The 23,912-nt window shown below is 53.8% G+C and overlaps 1 protein-coding gene across 3 annotated transcripts; it reads right to left on the reverse strand.

Annotated features, from left to right (window-relative positions):
• Positions 1–743: 743 nt before the first annotated feature.
• Positions 744–23,696, reverse strand: ARAP3 (ArfGAP with RhoGAP domain, ankyrin repeat and PH domain 3). Of its 3 annotated transcripts, none has more exons than XM_053913238.1 (33): positions 23,574–23,696; positions 21,517–22,028; positions 21,340–21,401; positions 21,116–21,227; positions 17,546–17,749; positions 17,340–17,409; positions 16,978–17,098; positions 16,705–16,889; positions 16,518–16,624; positions 16,069–16,268; positions 15,874–15,959; positions 15,559–15,741; positions 15,272–15,407; positions 14,534–14,650; positions 13,954–14,101; positions 13,745–13,847; positions 11,486–11,705; positions 10,732–10,795; positions 10,321–10,484; positions 8,228–8,440; positions 7,856–7,961; positions 6,824–6,971; positions 6,442–6,510; positions 5,692–5,766; positions 5,479–5,593; positions 3,848–3,976; positions 3,625–3,758; positions 3,329–3,411; positions 3,210–3,245; positions 3,010–3,073; positions 2,771–2,908; positions 2,543–2,581; positions 744–1,760 (listed from the first exon to the last, which is right to left on the reverse strand). In XM_053913238.1, the coding sequence occupies exons 2-33, from the start codon at positions 21,804–21,806 to the stop codon at positions 1,278–1,280; spliced, it is 4,404 nt and encodes a 1,467-aa protein (XP_053769213.1). In that variant the 5' UTR covers positions 21,807–22,028; positions 23,574–23,696; the 3' UTR covers positions 744–1,277. The 3 variants fall into 3 exon arrangements, with proteins under 3 accessions (XP_053769213.1, XP_053769211.1, XP_053769212.1); XM_053913236.1 differs by having other exon boundaries at positions 21,517–22,060; positions 23,574–23,693; XM_053913237.1 differs by lacking the exon at positions 2,543–2,581 and having other exon boundaries at positions 21,517–22,060; positions 23,574–23,693.
• Positions 23,697–23,912: the final 216 nt, after the last annotated feature.

A 23,912-nucleotide genomic window follows, 5' to 3' on the forward strand; every position in this document is an offset into this window, starting at 1 on the left:
TTCCAAAACCACCAGCCTAGTCCAAGCCCTCATTTTCAGTCTCCTGGTCTTAATATCTGGTCTACTTGCTTGCAGTCTCTCCCCATCCCCACCACAACCCATTGTTTATAAACAGCCATTGTTTATAAAAGCAGTCATTCTGACTGCTTTTTTTATTTAAAAAAAAAAGAAAAAGAAAAAGATTTAAGATCTCATCACTGTCTTCCTCTGTTGCTTCAGAGTAAAATCCAAATGCCCTAGCACGGTCTACAAGGCTGTGCATGCACCTTCCCCCCTTGGGCCCACACTCTTCTCCCACTGCCCGCTCACAGTGCTCCACCTTCCTTCCTGTTCCCAACAAGCCAAGTCCCTTCCCCACTGGCAGGCCAAGAGCCTTCATGCCTGCTGCTTTCCCTCTCCTTCTGGAGAGCTCCTTCTCCCAGCCCTCCGCATGTCCTGCTTCTTACCCTCACGTTTCAACGTTTCATCTCCTCAGAGGCCTTCCCCATCACCCAGCCTAAAGGCTCCCTTCACAGACACATCACTTTGGTTTGGTGTCTTCAAAGCACTGAACGTGTGTGTGTTTTCTATTTTTCGTTCCCCCTCTACGGTGGAGGCTCCATAAAAAACAGGGACCCCCATCTGTTTTGTTCATACTATATCCCCAATTCCTAGAAACAACTGGGTACTCAATACATATTTGTTGAGTGAATGAATGAACAAACAAATGAATAAAAGAATGGTAACCTTTTGGTTACCAAGTTTATTAACAGTGTCCCATCCTTTCTGGCTCCTCTTTTCCCCAGCTCCCAACTCTCATCAACTTCCCCACTGTTGGGCTTCAGCGTAGTCCCCAAATGTAGGAAATGGAGTAGGACAGACTTGGAGATCATTCAGATCCCTGGCCTCCAAATCTTTTTTTATTTAATGCAATAAAACCATTGTTTTCAAACCCCAAATTTCCCACAGAACCCCACCATATTAAATGTATGAAGCAAGAATTGCCCTTGTTGAGGAAAAATATGTGGGGCTTACAGCTCTGAGGAACAGTTTGACATTCACTGCTCCCCTTATTTCAGTTACTTCATGGTGCAGACAAGTGAGCAGAGGTCCAGAGAGGGGCCATGACCTGCCCTTCCCTGGGCAGCACACAGCCTCTGGAGCCCTCAGTTCCTGCGCTACTTCCAGTGTCACACTGGATTCTCCAGTCTTTCCAGCTAGGGCAGCGGAAGCTCCCAACAGTGTCTGCCGAGGTGAGAGCTTGGGTCTTCTGGTTACCTTCTCCCTCAGATTGCTGGTCATGTGAGGGGCTGGCTGGAGGGTAGACTGGAAGTGCAGGGAGGTGGGGTGGGGAAGCCAGGTGTCTGTGTCAGATGGCTGTTGGGGCTCTGGGGTTGGGGGGTGGAGGGCTGGGAGGGGCTGCCCAGGCCTATGGTGGTTTCTCCCTTCCTCAGGATGAGGCTGCTGAGCTCCTGGAGCAGCTGTTCCTCCAAGGACGCATGTGTCTGGGAGCTGTTCTTTGAAGGGGGACCTGGAGGGGGCTCTGGTGGCCTCTCCTCCCGGCCTGCCGTGGAGAGAAGGGATTGATCAGAGGACCTCTGGCTGGTGGACCTCTGGGGGATCTCTGGCTTGGCTGTCAGCTCCCTCATGGTGGAGAAGGAGGTGGAGGTATCCTCTGTCAGCTCCGAGAAGTCCCCCACTTCCTCATACACTGGCTCCTCATACACGGACCCCTCCAGTTCCTCTTGCTCCTCCACAGACTCCTGGGATGACTTCATTGGCTACATGGGAACGGGTTGGCAGGGGGCAGAGTTAGAGTTTCCAGATCCTTTATCACTATCATTTCCTGAGCTCTTACTTGCAGCCAGATGCTACAGAATACTTTGCAGATATGGTATCAAAACAACTCTGTACGACGGGATACACTGAAGATGAGTGAATTGAAGCACAGGGGGGTTAAGTAAGTTGCCAAATGTTGAAGCTGGGACTTGAACCCAGGTCTGTCTGACTCTAACTTGCATTCATTTGCCCTGACTGGTGTGGCTCAGTGGACTGAGCACAGGCCTGTGAACCAAGGGGTCACCGGTTCCGTTTCCAGTCAGGGCACATGCCTGGGTTGCAGGCCAGTTTCCCTATCCCCAGTAGGGGGCACTCAAGAGGCAACTACACACTGATGTTTCTCTCCCTCTCTTTTCCCCTCCCTAAGAAAAATAAATAAATAAAATCTTTAAAAATATATTAAAAAATAAAAATAAAATGCATTCACCTAACCAATTTCTTTCTGTTTCTCAGATCTTGTAACCACTTCCCCCTTTCCTCACCACACGTCACCATCCCTCGTTTTCTTCACTTTTTCTGGCCACAACACTGTGTCACTTGTTGTCTCTCCCTCTCCCTCTCTCCCTCTCTCTCTCTCACACACACACACACACACACACACACACACACACACACACACACTGACGGCCTGCATCAGCACAGACACACAGCACACTGGCTCAGGCGACAGCACAGAGGAACACAGGGTTGACAGGCACACAGCTGGAGCGGGCACAGTACTCACAAAGAACATGGACAGGGTCCTCCGATTGTGAAGTCGCCTCTGGGCACAGGTGGGGTGGGGATTTGGGGAGAGAAAGACACAGAGACACAGTGAGGCCTGGCAATAAAAGGTGGAGAGTGGGGACACGGAGAAGACAGAGGGAGGACACCAGGCTGGCAAGTGCACCGCTCCCTCCTACAGTGCGGCAAGGGCACGGACGGGGATCAGGAAGGTGGGCTGGGATCTCACCAGGGTCTGATTGGCAGAGAGGAGGGTGGCCCCGCTGTCATCCCCACGGATGGGTAGCAAAGGCATGGTGCCAAACTTCTGACGGGCGAGGTCAGAGGAGGAACGGCGTCGTAAGACCACTGGCTGCTGGTCATCGTACTGGAGGGAGGGGGAGGGGTTGGCACAGGTGGGCAAGGGAGATACCGAGGGGTAGAGCTGGGACCACAGACCTAGCCCTCTGCTCTTCTCCTTCTCCTCACCTGGGCTTTGAGGATGCTGGTGGTCCAGTCCCACATCTCATCCTCGTCAGTGCAGGACAGGTAGCTGGGGGTGATAAGAATGGAATTTAGGGACAGGAAAGAAGTCACAGCTACAGGGATAGAGAATAGGAAAATGGAGGGAATGAAGCACAGGGAGCAGGGTTTGGGCCAGAGGAGAAGCCAAACTGGGAGGTACTCACAGGTGCATCTTCTCCAGTATCAACGTGAAGCCCCAGCTGAGAGGTAAAGGAAAACAGTTGATGAGGTGATCGGAAAGACCAGAGGGGCCCTGAAGTGTGGGCTAGGGAAGAAAACTCACGGTGTTGGAGGCTTGAACTTCTTGCGGATCCCCAGGTAGACCTTGGCACCTTCCAAAGGCCACTCCCGCTCTGGTTTAGAGCTCTGAGAACACGGACGGAGTCAGTGAGGTTGCGAGGTGACAGAAGGATCACGGTTCGTGAGTTGAGGAGTCATGGAAGCACTGGGTTATGTGATCACGGGGCCAGGGGAGCAGTGAGGCTGATGAGGGTATGGGCTGTGGAGCGAGGGTCACGGTGGCCATGGCGCCTTCCCCACGGCCACCCAGCGTCCCTCCTGGTAGCCCCAGGGCCCCACCTTCTTCTCCTTGAGCAGCAGCAGGCAGCGACCACGAAGCAGAAAGAACCTCTCCTGGAAGCGGTTTCCCAGCAAGCGAGGTGGTTCCTCTCGACACCGCAAGAGCCCCACTTTTGGGCTCTCCCGCCGGACACCTGGATACAAATGGGCAGTACTAGATTGGGGGGGGGGGGCAGTCCTAAGGGAGAGGCCTAGGGGTGCTGGGCTGAAGAAGGAAGCTCACCTGTAAAGAGGCAGCTGGCCAGGGCCAGGGAGACTTTTCTCAAGAGCAAGGAGGCTGAGCAGGGCTCTGGGAGCTGACACCATTGTAAGGCCTGCTCCAGGACCCTTTCCTTGGGGTGCAGTGGCCGCTCTAAGGGACAAGGTGGGGGTGGGTATCAACCAGAATATCCATGCACAGCCTGGAACTCCTTTCCTCCCAGTCACTCATTCATTCGTCCATTCCACCGTCCAGCCACAGACACTTGCGTTAGCACTGACTCTCTGCCAGGCCCAGCGCTGGCCCTGGGGATGCAGTGGTAAGTACGAAACACATGACCTGCCTTCACACAGCCCACAGCCCAGTGAGGGAGCAGACAGTAAACAGGCAAGTAAACAAAACAATGAAAGACAAGTAATTATTTTGAAAGAAACAAAAGAAGCTGACAAAGAGACTAACGGGGCAGGTACTGAGAGACCGTGATCGGGCAAGGCCTTTCAGAGGGAGCATTTGTAGATGAGACCCAGAGGCCTGAAGGATTAGGAAGAAGAAGTCATGCTAAGATCAGGGGGAAGAAGATTTCAGGCAAGACAACATGCAAGAACAAAGGCCCTGAGTCAGGAAAATTGTGTTTAAGGAACTGAACAGCCGGCGTGGCTGCAGCAAAGACAATAAATAGGATAAATTACGTGAGGTCTGAGAAATAAGTGAGGGCCGGATGCTCCAGCTCTTGTGGACCACAATCAGGAACTTGAATTTTAAGTCCAACGGAATTCTATTTTAAGTTCAATGGGAAGCCATTGGAAGGTTTTAACCATGAGAATGGCATGATCTGATTGATCTGTGCTTGAGAGGCCCATTTGGCTGCTGCAGGGAAAATGGTTTGTCGGGAGGCAAGAATGGAATACAGGCCAGCTATTTCCTTTCTGGGACTGTACCAGTTTGTGGTTAACGTTAGGGAGCAGAAAATAATGGTGACTTTGATCAGGGTGGTGAGGGTGGTAGAGATGGAAAGAGTGATAGGTTTGAGTGGAATCTGCAGAACTGGTTGGTTGGGTTGGGTAAGAAGGTGAAGGAAAGGGAGGAGTTCAGAGGACTTTCAAGTGTCTGGTCTCTATGTGAATGGCGGTGCCAATGATTGATTAGGGAAAACTAGGAAATGGCCTGCGTTTTTTGTCAGCGGAAGGGCTGGGAATTAATTGTTATCTTAGACATTTGACATTTGAGAGGTTTATGAGATGTACAAGCGGAAGTGCCAAGTAGACAGTTGGACGTGTGTGTCTGGAGCTCAGAGGGCAGGTCTGGTATGGAGATAAATATTGGGGGGCCAGCTTATTAATGGCATTTAAAGTCACGGGGATGGATGAGCTCATCCAAGGAGAAATGTAGACAGAGAAAGGAAAAGGATGCAGGATTGGAGCCTGGGCCCAACATTTGGAATCTGGGCAAAGGAGGAAGAGAAGCCTCCTTCAAGGTGGAAGAGAAACCAAGGTTGTGGGGGGTCCACAAAAACGAAGAGAGGAGCGTACTGAGAATGAGGGAGTGACCAACTGTATAGACTGTCCCCTCACATGCATGAGGAAGTGTCTACTATGTCTGGACCCTAGATAAATCACTGATAACTATGACCCTCCACCACACATGGTCATACTCACCAAGCTCCCCGTGCTCGACAATCTCAAACGTCACCCACAAGTCAGTCCCAGCTGCTGCTCCCCGCATCTCCAGTACCTGGTTAGTCAGCTCCTCAGCAGTCAGTGTTGGGGACACCTGGGGTCAGGGCAACAGCAGAGGACCCTTGCTGGTCAGGCCATTGCCCCTGTCCCACATCATTCTCTCGTCTCCCCTCCGGTTCCCTCAGGACTGACCTTGAGGGTGACACAGTTGTCTGGGAGCTGTTGCTCTATGTAAACCTCCATGATGAGGTCTCCAGCCTGGGACAGCTGAGGGAAGGGACAAGAAGTCAGGAGGGCACCAAGGATGTGAAGAATCAAGGCCAGAGGACTCTTCACATTGCCTCATAAGCATTCCTCGCCACCCCAAAAAAGTCTCCTCCCAGCCCTCACCCCCAACATGGCTCAGGCCCTTAACAGGGAGAACCCCAGGAGTGGCGGGACCACATCTTCAGGCTGCTTAGGTGCTTCCTGAGACACTGCAGCACAGTGCTTAGGAGGACAGGTTTGGAGTCAGACTGTCTGGGTTCCAACTCAGCCACTCATGATAGTGTGACTTTGAATAAGTGACCCCCCTCAGCCTGTTTCTTTATCTGCACACTGGGACTGCCTACTTCATGGGGTTGTGTGATACTAACGTGAGGTTATAGGCGCCTGGAATAGCCCTCAGGTATTTACTATGGTGTTTCTTCTTCTTCTTCTAACCTCTGCTTAATTTAGCGAACTCTTCCTTGGGTCTCTTACACAAGAAACTCAAGTGCTTCTGCCACTATGTCATCATGGAGAATCCTCACGGAGGAACGAATGGATCAAATCTTAAACCAAACCCCTCTCCCCAAAGCACTCCCCTCTTTGGGTTTCCCGTATGTCCAGAAACAGAAGGTCAGCTTCCTATCTTGATGTCCCCTCCTGACCTACTCAGAAGCCAAGGTCAGGACAAGTTACCTGCACATCCTTCCAGGTGGTGATAAGACTGACCTCCAAGTCAATCTGAGCTACCTGGTCCGAGTCGATCTGTGGAAGAGCCAGAGGGAGCGTGTGTGTGGGGTGGGGTTGGGGGGTTGGGAGTGGGGGGTGGATACAGGGAAAGGAGGGGAGCAGGGAGAGATGTGATGACCTGAGAACCTGTAGGTGAGGGTGAGAGGCTAGAAGAGCTAAGAACTAATTGGGCAAGGATGTTAGGAGCGAGCTTATGGGTGAGAGGGGCCCAGGGCTCTGGGAGGTAGTTCCTGATGCTGAGGCCTTCAGAGGGCCAGGGGCTTGTTGGGGTGAGCAGGCTCCAGAGCTCAGGAAGAGGGGCTGTGGGTCAGGGGTCGAGAGAGCTTACCTCAAAGACAGAGACATAGCCATCGATGAGTTCCTGCAGTACCCGCACCTCGTGCTCCCCACGCCCATCTGTTTGGAACACGCTGGGTGCAAACAGCAGGGCCAGGTTCCGCGTGCACATCTGGTTCAGAGCTGCACACTTCTGCACCCTGCAGGGGGCGCGGGGGTCGTGAGGGACGCCGCTGGTGCTTGCCCGTCTGTCAACACCTCTATTTACTCAGCAAACACTTATCGAATCCCTGCTGTTCACAGGCCCTGGGCTGAACGCTTGGGGTGCAGCAGTGAGTGAGACACAATACTGGCGAAAAGGAGCAAAGATGACTGTCCAGGGGAGGGACAGACGAGGAATGGGTGATCATAAAGATAGTGGGGTCAGCGAACTTTTTGTGTAAAGGAACAGACAGGAAATATTTTAGGCTTGTAGGCCATACAAGTCTCTGTCACAACTCCTCAGGTCTGCCGTTGAAGTGGGAAGGCAGCCATCAAAATGAATGGGCAAGGCTTTACACTTTCTGTACAAAACTTGATTTACAAAACAGGCTGCAGGCTGGATTTGGCCCATAGGTCGTAACTGGCCAGTCCCTGTGATACAGCGTGATTAGTATAGAATACAGCTGGGGTTCGCTCTTGAATCATTTAAAGACCTGCACCCCAACAGAGACTGGTAAAGATAGATCTGCCTCTTCTTCTTTTCTGTCTCCTACAGCTACTCCTTTGCTTGGCATAGAATAATAAAACCAAATAACATTGACTTCTCACCATTTCTGAATGCTTACTGCACATGTGCTATCGTTAAGAACTTCACAAGCATTATCTCACTTAACTCTCATATCACCAGAGAGGTCATACACATTACATCATGACATCATGACATCATCTTTACAAATGAGGAAACTGAGGCTTAGGTCTGTCTGACTCCAAAGTCCACACGGACACTTGCTGTTTGTGGGATGGATGAAGAAATGTAACCGAGGGGGCTGGGCAGAAGTGACAACGGGTCAGTGAGGGGCTGGGAGGGGTCTGCCAGGCTGACCGATAGAGATGACCGATGAGGGTGGCCAGTGTGCGGCGGTTGACCCTGGGCAGGCAGCCAATCACTTCTTTGTACTTCTCCAGGCGCTGATTCTTCTGGGGCAGCTCTGAGATGGAATGGGGAAGGGTTAGAGAGGATCAGGGAATGGAGAGTGGAGGGAGTTTTAGAGAAAGAAACCCAGAATGGATGTGTTTCTGCCCCCTTCCCACCTTGCCCTGAGCTGAGTCCCCAGGGTGATCCTCCAGGGGGGGGAGTGCTAGGGAGAGGGACTGTCCAAGCCCACAAGAGAGCCTCAGGGATTCTGGTGGGGTGGATGGAGTTCATGGTTGCCCCCGGTTGCCCACAAGGAGTTCTTAGGGATCTTGAGAGTACCAGCAGCCTCCCTCCAGCGTGGCAGCAACCGTGCAGAGGTCACGGGGTCATCGAGCTCTCGAAAGAATCGTTTGAGTGTGTCAGTGACGTCCTCCACAAAGTGCTCCCCTGGTCGGAGCTTCACGGACCGGGCATCCCGCCGGAACTCAGCCAGGAGCCGTAGGCTGCGGGCACGGGCGCCCCCTTTCCGGTACACGCCCTCCAGTCGGAGTCCTGAGAACAGCAAGCATCTCTGCTTACAACTGCCCAAAGACCCACTAGCACCCACCCAGAAGACCACCTGTGACCCCCCCTACATGGTGTGTGGCTGTTGGGGGGTCACAGAGGAGGAAATCTGCTCCACGGTCTTGCTTTTCAGGGCCCTGCTCAGTCCTCAGCTGCAGACAGTCCTCACCTAACCACACTATCACCCACAGCAGCCCCATCACTGTCCCTCTCCTTGTCGTGTTTATTTTTAAACAGCACTTTCAAATCACATTACAGGTCCTAGTTATTTGAAGGTTCCACATTTGCAAATTCAGCTACTTGCTAAAATTTATTTGTAACCCCCAAATCAATACCGGCGGCACTTTTTCAGTCATTAGTGAACGGGCGCAAAGTGGAGCAAACTTTGAGTTGCCTGCTGGACGCACTCCCAGCTAAGGTCTCATTCGGCAAACAAGCGTCTTTTTCACGATGTATTTAGAGCCGTGTTTTTCGTCTTCATGTGCTTTTTTTTGTGGGTAATTTTGCTGCTTCAAATGGCCCCCAACGGTAGTGCTAATGTGCTGTCCACTGTTTCTAAGGGCCAGGAGGCTATCATGTGCCTTCTGGGGAAAATACGCGGGTCACGTAAGTTTCCCTCAGGCAGGGAAGGTAGTGCTTGTTGGCCATGAGTTCAATGTGAACAAATCAACAATACGTGTCTTTAAACAGAAACACATACAATAAGGTCATGTGTTGATTGGTTGATGAAAACACGACCAGAGGCTCTCAGGAACCTACCGCTGTATTTCTGCTGGGACGACATTCAGTATGCACGCACTCAGTGTCTGCGGTAACTTCATAGAACGTAACTACCTCGAATGATGAGAACTGACTGCATTTGTTTTCTTAGTCATTACCCATCTCTCCCACTAGTCTCGGAGCTTCACAGGACCTTCCCTGTTCACTGCCATAACCCCACGTCCAGCACGTGGGAGCAGCTCAACAAATATCTGTTGAATAAACTGGGGCGGTGCAGGAACCGTGTAGGAGGGGACTTGAACACCCACTCTCTCTCCAGTGCTTTTTCATTGGCCCTCTCGCTTCATTCCTCCTTTGAACACAAGCGAGGCTGAGAAGAGGGCAGGGGTCTAGTGAGTGGGGGAGGTCACTGTATGAGGCTCCCGCCAACGCATGGAGCATGTCATTAAGCCACTGACTATCCACTGTCCTTGTTGTAAGCACAACTATTTGTAGGTTCATGGATGTGCTTTTCCCCCTTCCTGCCCTCCTTAGTTTTCTGTGAATGTTGCTTCTCAAGAGTTCAGCCTTCTAACGGGGATTCACACAGGAGATGGATTCTACTTGGTCCTCACTTGGGATGGAAGATAAAGCAAAGGCCTGCAGCTTACAAAGAATTCTGGGAACCACTGGCATAGCTGATCTTTTATGCCTGGAAAACCTCCCACACAGAATAATTGTGTTTCAGCCTTCAAGGATTTGGCTGCACAGCCTGGCTCTGGCCCTGTGGCTGCCCCCACCCCCCACCGGCTCTCCATGGATCTACATCTCTAGTCACATTTCAGTGCCACTCTATCGCCATGCCCACGCCCAGACACAGCCACCTTGGAACACTTACTATCTGCCAAGTCCTGCGTTAAATGCTTTATAGGTGTTATCTTACTATCACAACTATCCTGGAAAATAAGGACTGTTCATAGCCCCGTTTTACAGATAAAGAACAGAGGCTCAGAAAGGCAAATCAGCTTGCCAAGGGTCTCCCAGCAGAAGCTGTCAGTCTGCAGGCTCTGCAGACAGAGCTTATAGGCAGATCACCACCACCCCGCCCCTGGGGCTGTGCCCTTGTTCCCCATCCCCCACTGACTCAGTATTGGCCAGTACTCACTCACCATGCTGGGTGACAAAACTGATGCAGGCATCCACAATGATGGGGATGTCACCTCGGCTCATCTGCTGCTCCTGCAGACCTGTGCCGCCCCCACCAGCGGCTCCCCCAATGGCTGCATTCCATGCTGAGAAGTCCAGCCGGCCCTCTCCCTGCAGATATAGGGTCCTGAGACCCAAGAGCCCAGGTCAGTGCTATCACCAGGGATCCACTAAGAGGCCCAGAAGCACAAGGACCAGATTTCCCACAGTCACCAGCGGGGGACAGCATCACCCAACCAGTACAGGGCCTCTGAACTAGGGAAGGCACTTTGAGGAAGTGGGTAGAGTGGTCCAGCAGGCCAGGGTGAAAGGGTGTGTGTGGGCTGAGCTCTAGAAAAGGGGGGCCTGGAGTCAAGGGTAGGGGCAACACTTACCTTCCTGTCTCTACCAGGACCAAATGTTCCTTCTTGTCTGGGGTATCAGCTGCCGAGACTACACCTGGAGGAGAATCATGGAGATTATCATCGTCTTCAGTATCATGACTAATATTTACGAAACATTTGAGGTAGGTAGGTGCCGGCTAGGAGCCTTACAAACAGTGCTGCATTAAATCCTGTGAGATACATATCATTATCCCCATTTCACAGGTGGCACATAAAGCTCAGAGAGGTTGAGTAACTTGCCTCTGATTATTTGCTCTGAAATGGCAAAGCCCAGCTTGAACTCAGGTCTCTTGCCTCCAAAGCCCTAAAACAGTACCCTACACTGTTCCACTTTTAAGAGAAAGTGAGAGTACACAGTGTCCTCTCCCAGTCCCCAACCAGCAAGTGACTCCCAATAATGATGATAATATTTATAACATATAACATTTACTGAACACCAAGAGATCCCTAGGCCCTGTGATAAGTGTTTTACATGCATTGCCTATTTAAAATTCACTGCAACCCTGTTTTGTGCCTGCTGTAAATAGAAGGAAACCGAGGCACAGAGCAGTTAAGTAACTTGTCCAAGATCACACAGCTAGGAAGTGATGGAGTGTGGGGGTTCTAAATCTGGGAAGTCTGACTCCAGAGCTTGTACCTGAATACACTATGTTCTGCTGTTTCCCACAGGGACCCCAGACAGATGATGGTCCATTCCCCCCCCACTCCATGGCCACCCTTCATCCCTGTCCCCATCCCTGCTCACTGATCTCCTGTAGCCGCCGAAGATGCACCATGTCCTCAGGGACTGTGGGGCCAGGGCCCGGTGCTGGACACAGGAAGAGGTGGTCTCCACGAAGAAGTCCAAAGCCTGACAGCCAGAGGCCTGGAGCCAGGGCTGTATAGGATGGGGACCGCAGCCACAGGCGGCCCAGCCGCAGCAGCCCAGGGCCCAACAGCTGGTGACAGCTCAGCGGGGAGAACCACTGTGCGGCAGGAGGAGGACATAGGGAGAGAGGAAGATGGGGAAAGACATGAGAGGTGGGGAAGAGAGAGTGGGAGGGCCAGGGAAAAGGCAGAGAAAGATGTGAAGAGGAAGCAGAAGAAAGAGGAATGAAAAGGGGTGGGGAAGGAGTGAAGGAAAGACCCAAAGAGAAGACAGAGATGGGTGGAGAAAGACAGGAAAGAAATTCAGTTCAATTCAATTTGCTCCAACCAACACAGAGGCTCCCCACGTGACAGCCTTAAGTCCTTAACTGGGATGTAGGGGTAAGAAGGAACAGGCCTGTAACCAGAGTCAGGATGCCCTGGGCAGTCCCACCATGCCGAGGGGCCAGGGACAGGCTTCGTGGAGAAAGGACTACTTGAGGTGGTCCTCAAAGCACTACCTCTCAAACTACCTGTGAGGAAGGACAGCGAGTTTTTTTCTTTTCTTTTTTAATTTCTTAACTGTGACTAATCAATACTTTAATAAAAATAATAAAAATGAACTACTAGAGCCCTGGCTGGTGTGGCTCAGTGGATTGAGCGCCAGCCTGAGAACTGAGGGCTCACTGGTTCAATTCCCAGTCGGGACACATGTCTGGGTTGCAGACCAGGTCCCTAGTTAGGGGCGTATGAGAGGCAACCAGTCGATGTATCTCTCGCACATCGATGTTTCTTTCCCTCACTCTCTCCCTCCCTTCCCCTCTCTCTAAAAATAAATAAATAAAATCTTTAAAAAAAAACAATGCTTAATATGAATTACTAGAAAAGTGAAATGAGAAAAGACATACATATAAAATATAAGCCCCCAGTTTTTATGACGAGAGTGCACACGTAAGTCACTCTGTCCAGTTGTTAGGAAGGTTCTGAAAGCTGACTCTGGAGTTCTGTACTTGGCCCTAACGAAGAGTCCACAGGCCAGGACAGTGGAACAGTCTGCAGCCCACTCGTCGGGCAGCACCACCTACTTAAAGGGTGGGCTCGATTTTTTAGAAAGTGTGGATAATCATAAGAGGAGACTTGGACCCAGCAGGGAGGGCTCCAAGAGAGCCATTAAAGGTCATGGAGAACAACTTCTCGGTGTGAGAAGTTACGGGGGAATCAGGAGACTGGGGTCAGAGGCTGCAGAGACGATCTGGGGAGGCTAGAAGGAAGCCTTTGGATGTTGGCAATAGGAAGTCACTGGCCACCCACAGGGAAGCAGAAGGGTATGGCAGGGGAAGGCAGCTGCAAGGGGTTATAAGGAGGAACCACAGGCTGCCAGGGCAGAGGATTTTCTGAGACGTTGTCGAAAGGGCACCAGGGTGATGAGCAGAGGGTGGAGCAGGGCTGCAGGAGAAGCTGTTTAAGGATGGGAGTGGTTATGATGTTCACCACTGCTGTTTCAGCACCCACAGATGGGGGGCTTGCTGGGTGCCAGGCAGTGTTGGCCTCACGTGTCTCTAATTCTTAGCCTTAGGGAGTGGGTCTTTTATGTCCACTCTACCCGTACAGAAAGCTCACAAGACTGAGAGGTGGAGGGCTCAGGTCCCAGGATGTCTGACTCCAGCATCTGAACTTTTAACTCCAGGGGGTGGGTGCAATGGAGAGAGATGGGCTTGCCTGGCTGTGGAGAAGCTAGGACAGACGAAGGCAGCTTTGCCTCTAGAGAGATGGGAGGCAGGGGCAGCTTCTCCATGGGAAGAGGCCCAGCACAGTAAGGTTTAGGCCATGAGTTTTGGGGACAGAGGCCTGATTTTGGTCCTGTGCTCTGCTGCCTTCTAGCCCTGTGACCTTTACCAAGTGACTTCATAACCTCTGCGTCTCAGTTTCTTTATGTGTGAAATATGAACAGTCCTTACCTCTGAAGGTTGTTGTGAAAATTAAATGAGATATTGAATGGGCAGTGCTTACCACAGGCCCTGGCACAGAATAAGTGCTCAGTCCACCTTAGCTGGTAATGGAAGGGGTAGGAGTGGCTATAGGAAGAGAGAGGACAGGATGGGGGCCAGTGGGGACAGGAGAACCATGAGCTGTCAGGGAGGGGTCTCTGCCATCTCACCTTGCCCACCGCACTGACCCAGGCCTCCAGGCTGTCAGCTCCATCGGTGCCAAAATACTGGATCCTTCCCCCAGTGAGGATGAGCTCAAAGGAAAAGGGGAACCTGGAGAGACGGTGACATCAGGGAAGAGAATGGGGGCCAAGGAGGGGCTCCAGTTTCGGGATCAGGAAGGGAGAAGGGGAGCTCGGTGAGTCCAGAGGGCTGTTACCTGTCAAGGTCACCCGGGTCAGTAGGTGGAGGGCTCACACCCAGACACACAACATCCTGGGGCTGGATGAGGCTGAGGGGTTCAGGGCTGCTTTCTGACACAAACATTTCCAGAGCGGCTCCCAGCACGCACCACAGTCGGGAAGGAGCTAAGGGGAAGACTGACGGTCAACCAGCAGAAGACCTCTGTCTCCACTGTCAGAATTCCTGTTTACCAGATCTTCATTCTGCGCCAAGCCCTCGGGCTATGAATGAGCTCGCGTAATCTTCATAACAACCCTATGAGGTGGGTATTATGTTCACTCCTGTTTTACAGATGGGGAAACTGAGGCTCAGAGTTTGAGTAGCTTGCCCAAGTCTCATGGGTTAGAAGTAGCGGAGCTGGGATTTGACCCTGACAGTCTGACTTCAAAACACAATGCTGCCACCGGGCATAGTTCCTCTCTCAGGCCTTGTACCCAGCCCACTCGTGGGTGTGACCCCGCTTTCCCATGCCAGCCTGCCCTTCCCTGTCCCTCTATGGTCCATCTGCACCCATCCTAGTTTCACCGTCTTCTCCCACCCCTTGGCTTCCCCCTTACCATCCCGGCCCTTGCGAGGGGGTGGGGGCCCAGCTTTGTTGCTGATGGGACCACAGTACAGGAAGCTGCTGTAGGTGGCAGGTACCACCACTTCATTGTACACGCCAAGGGAGGAGTCTGTAAGGGGAAGGTGTAGTGGTCAGGTCAGGCCAGTACCATGGGGTGGTCTGAGCTCCTTAGGGAAGGGACTGAATTGAGAAAGACGGTGGGACCGACTCCACTGGCAGCACGACTCCGCAGAGCCCAGTTTGGCTGGACCACTCACTGCTCAGATTAGGAAAGAGGGTGGGATGAGGCCTCTAAACCAGCCTTTGCCCACTGCCTCTCCTGACTAGCCAGCCTACTAGGCAGAGTCCTGGGAGAAGGCCTCAGAGCATGGGTCATCTTTAAGTGTCTCTGGCTTGACCACTAGAGACCCGTATCTTTAGATGACCATTTCTATGATCAGACTGCCACCAGGGAGATGAGAGTTGGCCTATGGGCCAACCCAGTCAGGTGGAGACCGGCACCAACACTTCAAACACCCAGATCCGCACTCCAAGGCAGTGGCCAATGTCAAGTCATTTCATAACATCGGCAAATCGGCCCTGGAGGGCCTTGAGGTTTAGGAAACCGCCCAGGCTGGGTCCTTGTGACAGATTTGGTCAGGGGTTAACTGCAGCTCCAAGGAAGAGCCAAGGCACGGGTTGGAGCTGAGAACTGTTGAGGGGAGAGAAAGGAGGCACTTGCGCAGACTACCTGGGGGCAGGAGACTAGGGAAGCTGCCATCGACGGCTGTGGGAGACCAGGGCTCCTCGCCCTCAGAGGCATCAACACAGAGAAGCTGGGTCATGTTCTTCAGCAGGTTGGGCCCTGCCACGGCGGCACACAGTGCCTGCAGGGAGAGCAAGGATGCTGTTGGCCCCACGACTCAACCTGAGAGCCCTGGGGTCAGTCCACTGGTCACCAAAAACAGCCCCTTTCCCCCCAAGTCAACTCAGACACTGCTTTGCCCCTCCCCATCAGCCCCAACTGGTCCCTCCTACCTGGAGGAGCTGGCTGTGATCTGGATACTGAGGGTGGGGCTTCCGGAAGAGACCCAGCCGGTACTTCCGGGAGATAAACTCTCCCCGTGGGCCAGGGGTTGCTTCTGGATGCAACCTCTCACCTGGGGGTAGGGTCCCTGCCCAGAAGCGGTTGGCTCGATCATTTCCCAAGACAATGAACAGCTGCAGGATGACAAGGGGCAGAGGTGGGTGACAGAAAACTTAAGTCTCCAGACATTCCAATCCTGTGTCCCTAAGGCCTTTTGTGGATGTTCTCCTTCCAGCCCCCATTTTCTCCCTGTTCCGACTCCTCACCTGCACTATCTCATTACTCCAGACACTCGTGTCCAGCTTCAGACTCTGCACCTTGGAGATACCAGAACCCAGAGCCCGGTGCTGACCTGTCAGGGTACAAGGGGCATGTGACACAGGTGCCCTGAGCCTTCCCGCTCCAGCCCCCCTTCTTCTCCCCGTTCCCATTGCTGCAGGCTCAAAGGCCCCGGCCCTCACCCGCACACTGCTTGCAGATGACCACTCCCAGGTTGACGGCTGCCCAGTCTGGGCGTGAGGCCCCACAGTCCGCACAGTGCAGGTTTGACCGATTGGACCAGATCTTCTCAGCCACCTCGTAGTCAGACAGGGTCTCGGTTACTGCTTCCTGCAGAGCGGCCGCCCAGCTCTGCCGAGCCCCCCCAGACTCGGCTGTGAAGCTGAGGGGTGGACAGCCAGTCTGTGGGCATGGACACCCAACCCCCACTTGTTCCATCCCACTGGCCATTCCTGCAGGAACCACCACAGGCTGGCCCAGACCTTGCTTGAGAGCCTTGACCCTGCTCCCTGGACTCCCATCAGTGCACACCCACTGACACCCTACCGAGGAGGCCTCCGGGCCTCTGCACCCCTGTGCCCCCCTCAAAAGTCTCCCCCCAAGCCTTGCCTCCTGCCAGTCTGGGCCCCACCTGAAGCAGCGATGGGGTGTGAGCAGGTCGAAGCTGCGACTCTTGGTCTCCCGGACGCTGCACCCTTGCAGCTCAATGAAGCAGATCCCAATGCCCAGGGAGAAGGCCTGGTGGGGTCAGGGGGAGGCGCAGTGAGGTGCTAGATTGGGCTAGGCCAGGCCCGTCGGCCCCGGCCGGCCCTCCTCACCTGCTCACTCTTGTACAGTGCCAGCTCTCCAGGGCTCAAGGTGGCAAACACCTTGGCCTTTTGTCCGCGCAGCTCCAGCATGCCTGTGCGGAGGGGTCGGGGCAGTTGCGGGGCTCGGGGGTGACCCCGGAGACGCTGCTCCTTCAGACAGGATTGCAGTGTGGAGCACCAAGTGTCCCGCTGAGCTGGTGGGGGACAGGAAAGCAGGTCAGTGGGCTGTGTGCTCACGTGGCCTCCCCACCCCCACCCCGACCCAGGGGCCCTGGCCCTCACCCTCGCTTTCTGTGCGGAACACAAACACCCTCTGGCTGGTGATGACCTGGAATTTGTTGTCCTTGCTGCTGCGGGTCATCTCGATGGCAGACAGAGGGATCACGCCCTTGGGGAAGGGGTCCTGGAGAGAGCCCAGTGACCCACAGGGGACACGAGGGGCCAGCACCAACTTTTAATGAGATCAGCACTCATTCCACAAGCAGTGGGGTACAGCTGCTAACCTGGCTGCTTTAGATGGTGACATCAGTCAGGTAGTGACTGCACCCCTACCATGGGCTTCCACCTTCCAATCCTGAGTCTCTCAGCCCTCCCTCTCCTTCTCCCTCTCGCCAGGCCCCATGTAGCATCTTCTGGACCCCCACCTTGTCATTGCCGAAGTACATCAGACTCCTCCCGTTGAACTGCACGAAGCGCCTCTGGAAGACGTAGTTTCTAGGGAAGGGAGGGGCCGAGTTCAGTGAATGGTGGAGGCTGCATCCTGTGGGTGCTCCTAGGGTCTGGGGCACTTGGGACATGACCTCCACCCCACTGCCCAGCCTCTCTCCCCTTCCCTTCCCAGAAGCCCCACCCCTGAGGGGAAAGCTTGTCTAGCCATCCACTGAGCAGGGGCGTGGGGCGGTCTGCCTTGGAGGAAAAGCTGGCATAGGGTGAAATGAGGTCATCACTGGTCTCCTCTGTGTCCAGGGTGGGCAGCGAGAGGGTGGAATCCCTGGGCAGCTCAAGGCTGGCATAGCCCACATCCTCCCGTGTCTCCGCATCCTGCCTGCTGAGCCTTGTGGGGAACAAGACAGAGAGACACACATTAGACCCAGTTCCCTGGACATCCCCACCATAGCACCTAGTAGAATGCCTGGCAGGTACTGGATCTGCTTTTCAAATGGGAGAACAGGGAAGCTGGGAACCCAAGGGATTAGCTGGAACTTCTTCCATGGGCACGCTTGGACTTGTTATTGGGAAAATTTCAGTCTCTCTCCTCTGCCATCAGTATTACTTAGTAGGAGAGTTGGGGAAGGGCTGTGTAAATGGCTCCCTGTCATGGCTGCTTATATCTAATCAATATGTTTTATTGGTTATTTCTCCAAAAATTTCTTGACTTTGTCTCCCTGGACCAAGTTCCCATCAGTTCCCACCAGGGTGATGTAATTGCTCAACTGGTCACCTGCTGGTCACTCTGGCCCTCCCTTTCTCATCCCCTTTCCCACCCCCACCAGACTGTTCTTTTTAAAATGCAAATGAGCCCCGGCTGGTATGGCTCAGGGGATTGAGCTCCAGCCTGGGAACCAAATGGTTGCTGGTTTGATTCCCAGTGGGGGCACATGCCTGGGTTTTGGGCCGGGTCCCCAGTAGGGGGTGTACGAGAGGCAACCACACATTGATGTTTCTCTCTCTCTCTTCCTCCCTCCCTCCCCCTCTAAAAATAAATAAATAAAATCTTTAAAAAAACATTAAAAAATGCAAATGAGATCATTTCACTCCCTTGCAGGAAGCCCTGTGATAACTTCTCATTTGCACTTAGGATAAACCCAAATTCCTTACCATAGGCTGTAAAACCTCGGACTGTGAGACGCATGGCTACTCCCTGACCTCGTCTTGTATCACCCTGGCCTTTGCTCACTACAGATCAGCCACATTCTCCTCCCTGTCTCAGGGCCTTGGCACATGCTGTTTCCTCGGCTCAGAACGTGCTTCCTTGGGCCGCCTCTTCTCATCCTCAGACCATTACTTATGCCGTCTTCTCAGAACGTCCTCTCTTATTTTCTATCACCTTCTAGTGGTTCTTAACCTCAGCAGCACAAAATCACTGGGGAAACTTAGAAATACTGGAATATGGGCTACATACTAGACACTTACATTAGAACTCCTGAGACTGGGGCCTGGCATCTGTAGTTTTAAAAGTTCCCTAGATCGAGAACCATTCCTCTGCCTGTTGATTTCCTACTTCCCTGGGAAGCTGAAGCGCTCAGACAAGAACCCCGAATGACTCCCAGCTCCTCATCCACCCAATTTCACACATCCTCTACTTCCCTCCTGTTACTATAATTAACACCCCTGTCTAAAGCCAGTCCCTCCTCTGTGCTCTGAATCCTACCCCCTCACCTACACAAGGATGTCGCTCCAGACTTTCTCCCTTTCGTCCCCTCTACATCCGCTAACGTTCCCTCTCTACCGGGTCATGCATATTCACCTACAAACACACGTGACATTTCAGCTTATAAAAAACCCTTTCTTGATTCCACTCCACTACCAACAACTGCTTCAACTCTCTGCTTGTCTTTGCAGAAAAACTCCTACTAAAGAATGATGTCTATTCATTTCAACTCCTTCCATTCTTTCTCGAGCCCACTCTGATCAACCTCCATGTTGCCAATGCCAGAGGTCAGCTCTCAGTCCTCATCTTACTCTACTCTCAGAAGTAGTTGACAGAGCTGACCTCTCCCTCCTCCTTATACAAATGTTCTTCACTTGGCCCCTACGATGTCACTTTCTCCTCTTTTTCCTTCTCCTTCGCCAGCCATTTCATCTCAGTTCGTCTGGTCGATCCTCCCTCTTGTCCCAAAACTCTCACACTGAAGTGTACCGGGATGCTGAGCTTGGTCCTCTGCTCTGCTGGCCTTCACTCACAGCTGCCACACACCCATCTAACCACTGACAGCTCACAAATTTGATCTCCCGTGTAGACCTCTCTCCCGAACTTCACACTTGCATATCCCATGGCCCGTCTGTCATGTCCTCTTGGGTGTATGATATACACCCAGATTCTGCACATCCAAAACTGAGCCCTCAGTCCTCCCGTCTCGGACCACAGCCACCCAGCGCTGTCCAACAGAAGTCGGTGTGAAAGCCACAGAGTAGGTCATTTTAAATTTTCTAGTAGCCACGTTAAAAAAAATAAACAAGTGAAATTAATTTTAATAATATATTTTATTTAACCCAACATGCCCAAAACATTAAGTTTACTATGCAAGCAGTATAAAAATTATTGATAATTTATACCTATGTCTATTATATTCATCTAGTATTGCCTTTTCTTGTACTAAGTCTTTAAAACTTGGTAGTTGTTTTGCTGCTGTAGCCTCTCTCACCGCAGACTCGCTACGTTCGGCCAGCAGTCATACATGGCTGGTGGCGGCCGCACTAGACAGCGCAGGCTCAGACCGAAACCAAGCCTTTCACGTCACCCTTAACTGGTCTTTTTCTCACCCACCCCAATTTACTAGGACAGTTTACCTTCAAAATGTAACAAAACCCAACCACTGCTCACCACCTGCACTACCCAGTCTCAGGTGTCTCACCTAGGTCACTGCAATAAGCTCCTAAGGGGTCTCTGTGCCTCTGCTCTTGCCCTCTACAAACCATTCCCAACCCAGCAACCAGGGGGGGGGGGCGGGGGCGATCCTTAAACTGCAAACCAAGCCCTTCCAGTGGCTTCCCATTTCACTTAGAGCAAAATCGAAAGTTCCTACAAGGTCCTGCGCCACAGGGCCGCTTTCACCTCTCTGATGTCATCTCCTCCCACTCCTCCCACCCCGGCCCACTCTGCCCCAGCCGGTCCTGGGCACACGGCCTCCTTGAAGCCTCTCTTCTGGCCTCTTCCCCCTGCCTGGGACACTCTTCTCCCAGACAGCGTTGTGACGGACTCTCTCACCCCCTGCATGTCTTTGCTCAAATGTCGTCTTAGCATTCTGGTAATTCTTAATGAAAAATTGCAGTCCACGCTCCCCCTCACTGCAGCCTAGCCCTCTCACCCTGCTCTGCTTTCTGCCATGCCGCTTTTTAACCTATGGTGTAACTTATTTATTGTATCCACTGTTAATTGTCCACCTCCCCACCAGGGCAGGGATTTCTGATCAGAGTTGTTAAATGAAAGAACGAAAAGCACTGCTCCCTATTTTAAATGATATGTCCATTTGTCAACTTGTTTTTATTTCCTCTCTGCCCCACTGAGTCACAGCTGCCTGAGGCAGGGACTAGGTCTGTTACATTCGTTCTGTATTTGAGATGCAGATGCAGACGCAGACCCAGTGGCTGGGGGGCCCTGGACATTCAGTGCACTTTTGATGAGTCACTAGATACATGGCCACCACCCGCTCCTCAAGCTTCCCTACTTCCTGCCATCACCACCCTACTGACTACTGACCTGTGTTCAGCCCTGTCCTGACAGACACCTCTGCCTTCTCTTCTGTTGGACGCGCCTACACCTCCCACAGGCTGGACACCATAGTACAGGCAGCCAGGGTCCATGATGTGCACTGTCCGGGGAGGATGGGGGAGATGGGAAGAGGAGATCAGGTGGGAGTGTCTGAGGCCCTGAAGGACACTGTCCCTTCCCCCCCTCCCCCCAGCCCACGATAACACACCTACCTGTGCCTGTGGTGGGCCTGAGGACAGGGGTGGGGGCAGCTGTCTGGGAGCTGTCTGGGGCCCTGAGAGGAAAGGTCTAGTGGTCATTCAGGGAGAAAAAAGGAAGAACAAGCCCTCATGCCCTGCTTCTCTCTGCCCCCACCCAGCATTGGATCCCCAGGGACACAACCCACTCACGTGTTCTGAGCTGTCTGTGCCCCTCCTTTTAAGTCCAGGCCGAAGTAGATGGCATTGGGCATCATCTCCATAGGATTCAAGGCTGAAGGCTGCTCAGAGATGGAGGTGGGGAGAGGGAGGGACCTCGGGCTGGACTCTGGGCTCCTGGGCACTTCTGGTCTCAAGAGAGCTGGGCTCAACCCAGGCCTCTGGGTGATATTGGGGCCACTGAGCCCACCAAATACTGTCCTGGGCTTAGGCACAGGCTTGGGGGCCTGGGTTTGGGGGTCAGGGCTCGGGGATGGCTCCATGGCACTCTCCAATTGGGGATCCAGGGTGCCCTCTGCAGTGCCCGCCTGCAGAAGCAGGCGCAAGATGCGTTTCCGGTGCCCTGTGGCGTTGATGCCCAACTGCTTCAGCTCCTCGTGGCCCAGGCCCCGGACTGCACCCGCTGTAACCAGGCCATGTTTCCGGAACGTGTCTGCATACTGCTCCAGGTGCACCGTGGCCAGCCACACAGTGATGTCCAGGTCCTGAGGGGCAGCCATGGGGGCTCAAGCCATTGCTGGGGGGAGGGGCAGGGTGAAGGGAGGGCTCAGGCTGAGGTTCCCCTTCCCTGTCTCAAAGTCTGAGGCTTGGACGGGAGTACCAGACTCCAGTCTTCCTCCAAAGAAAAAGGATCAGAGGCCTGCGATCTGGAGGCAAAGCCATCCCAGGACATCAGAAAGGGCTTTCTTATTCTGGGACAATCCCTTCGTTTGCAGATGAGGAAACTGAGGCCCAGAGAGGGGAAGAGACTTGCCCCAGGCTCGCAAGTACGCATTAGTGTTGGCCCCCAAGCTCCTGCCCACCCTGGGTCTAGGTCCAAGCTCTGCCCCTGCACAGCTGCACAGCCAGCTAAGTCAGAACAGGATGAGATGCTAGAACCCTGCAGGGATGAGGAGGAGTGGGTTGGTGGGGAGGAGGGGCCCATGCTGTGACCTGATCCTGCTGTAGCATAAGGTGGGGACCTGGGCAGCTGTGGCATAGGAGGAGGTGCAGATCCCACTCCCCCTAGTTTCCAGAACTGAGGTACAGGCTCAGCCATCCTAATCCTGGTCATTCCCAGTTCCTCCTCCCCTTCCACCTATTGTCTCAGCTCAGACTTCCTTCCTGTCCCTCCTGCCCTGGCTTCCCACACATCCTGCCTGCCTTGGCCAGGCTGCCAAGAGAGCCTTAACTAGTCCCATCGTGTGGGATCCTGGCCCTGGGCAGAGTGGGGAGGAGAGATGAGGGACCAGAGCCCAGGGCACAAGTCAGCACCCACCCTGCAGGGGGTTCAGCAGTGTGAAACGACATCCCCCTCGCCTCTGCTTTCTCCAACCCTTCCTTTTCCTTGCCCATGCCCTCAGGCTCAGGTCTGAGGTTTGGTCCCATTTGCCCAACTTCGCCTTGACCCTGGTCTATTCCCTGCACTTACTCTGATTCTGCCCTCCCCCCTCCCCCCAAGTTTTATCTCTGCCCTGCCCTTGTCTCTAACCCAGCCCATTTCCCTCTCTACCTCCAAATCCATCTCTGCCCCTCTCCTTGTTTTGCTCTTTAAGCCTCTCCGTGCTCCCGTCTCTAACTTTAACTAGACCTTTAGTTGCATCCGTGTCTCTGACTCTAGTTTTCTGTCTTTCCCTGTTTCTCTCGTGCGGAGTCCTAACCAGGACTGCCCTCTTGCCCCAGCATCAGTTCTGGCTCCTCTCCGCCTCTCAGTGGCTGGGCCCTAGCCCCTTGCTGTCCAGCCCTGACTCAGAATCCAGTTTCCCGGTGACTCAGGCCCCGCCAGGGCACGAGACTGGGGACCAGGAGGTGCGCGGGGTAGGAGTGCGGGGGCGGGCCGGGCAGCTCGGGGCCGCGCGGGCTGCGACAGGGAGGGGGTCAGGAGGGAGGGGGCAGAGGCCGGGCGCCCGCAGGGAGGGGGCGGGTCGCGGCCGGGAGCTGTGGGGGAGGGCCGCCGGCGCGGAGCGGGCTTGGGATTCCAGCGAAGGCCCTCGAGGAGGTGATGGGGAGGAGTCTGGGCAGCGGGGGCCCGGGGGCGCGGGGGTCCTCACCTCTCTGCGCGGCCGTCGTCCGCTGCCCGGTGCCGGCCGGGCTGTCCGAAGCTCCGGGTCCCGCCGCGCCGGCCCCGCCTCCCTCTGCCCTCCCCCGATGGGGCCCGGTCCCGCCCCGCGGGCCGTTCCCCCCGCGGGGCCCCGGCCACTCCTTGTGCAAGCGTCTGCCTTCAAAAGCTTTGGTCTCCTCACCCAACCGCAGCGCTTATCTTGGGACTGGCCCGTTCAGCTCCCCTGGGGGCCGAGAAAGGGACTGGAACAGGGCTGGAGGCCAGGACAAAGAGGCAGAGACCAGAGCAGAGAGGGGCTTAGGGCGAGACCTGCGAGGAAAGGAGAGCG

Source organism: Desmodus rotundus, chromosome 10, assembly GCF_022682495.2.
Source record: "Desmodus rotundus isolate HL8 chromosome 10, HLdesRot8A.1, whole genome shotgun sequence".
Lineage (NCBI taxonomy): Eukaryota > Metazoa > Chordata > Mammalia > Chiroptera > Phyllostomidae > Desmodus > Desmodus rotundus.

What these genes read in the sequence shown, in the direction of transcription:
- ARAP3 (XM_053913236.1), bottom strand. Translation starts at nt 22,043, where the DNA reads ATGGCTGCCCCTCAGGACCTGGACATCACTGTGTGGCTGGCCACGGTG. An exon ending in GGGTCAGTGCGGTGGGCAAG is followed by an intron (nt 11,706 to 13,744) that starts GTGAGATGGCAG and finishes CCTGCCGCACAG; the next exon opens with TGGTTCTCCCCGCTGAGCTG. An exon ending in TGCTGCTCAAGGAGAAGAAG is followed by an intron (nt 3,412 to 3,624) that starts GTGGGGCCCTGG and finishes CCGTGTTCTCAG; the next exon opens with AGCTCTAAACCAGAGCGGGA.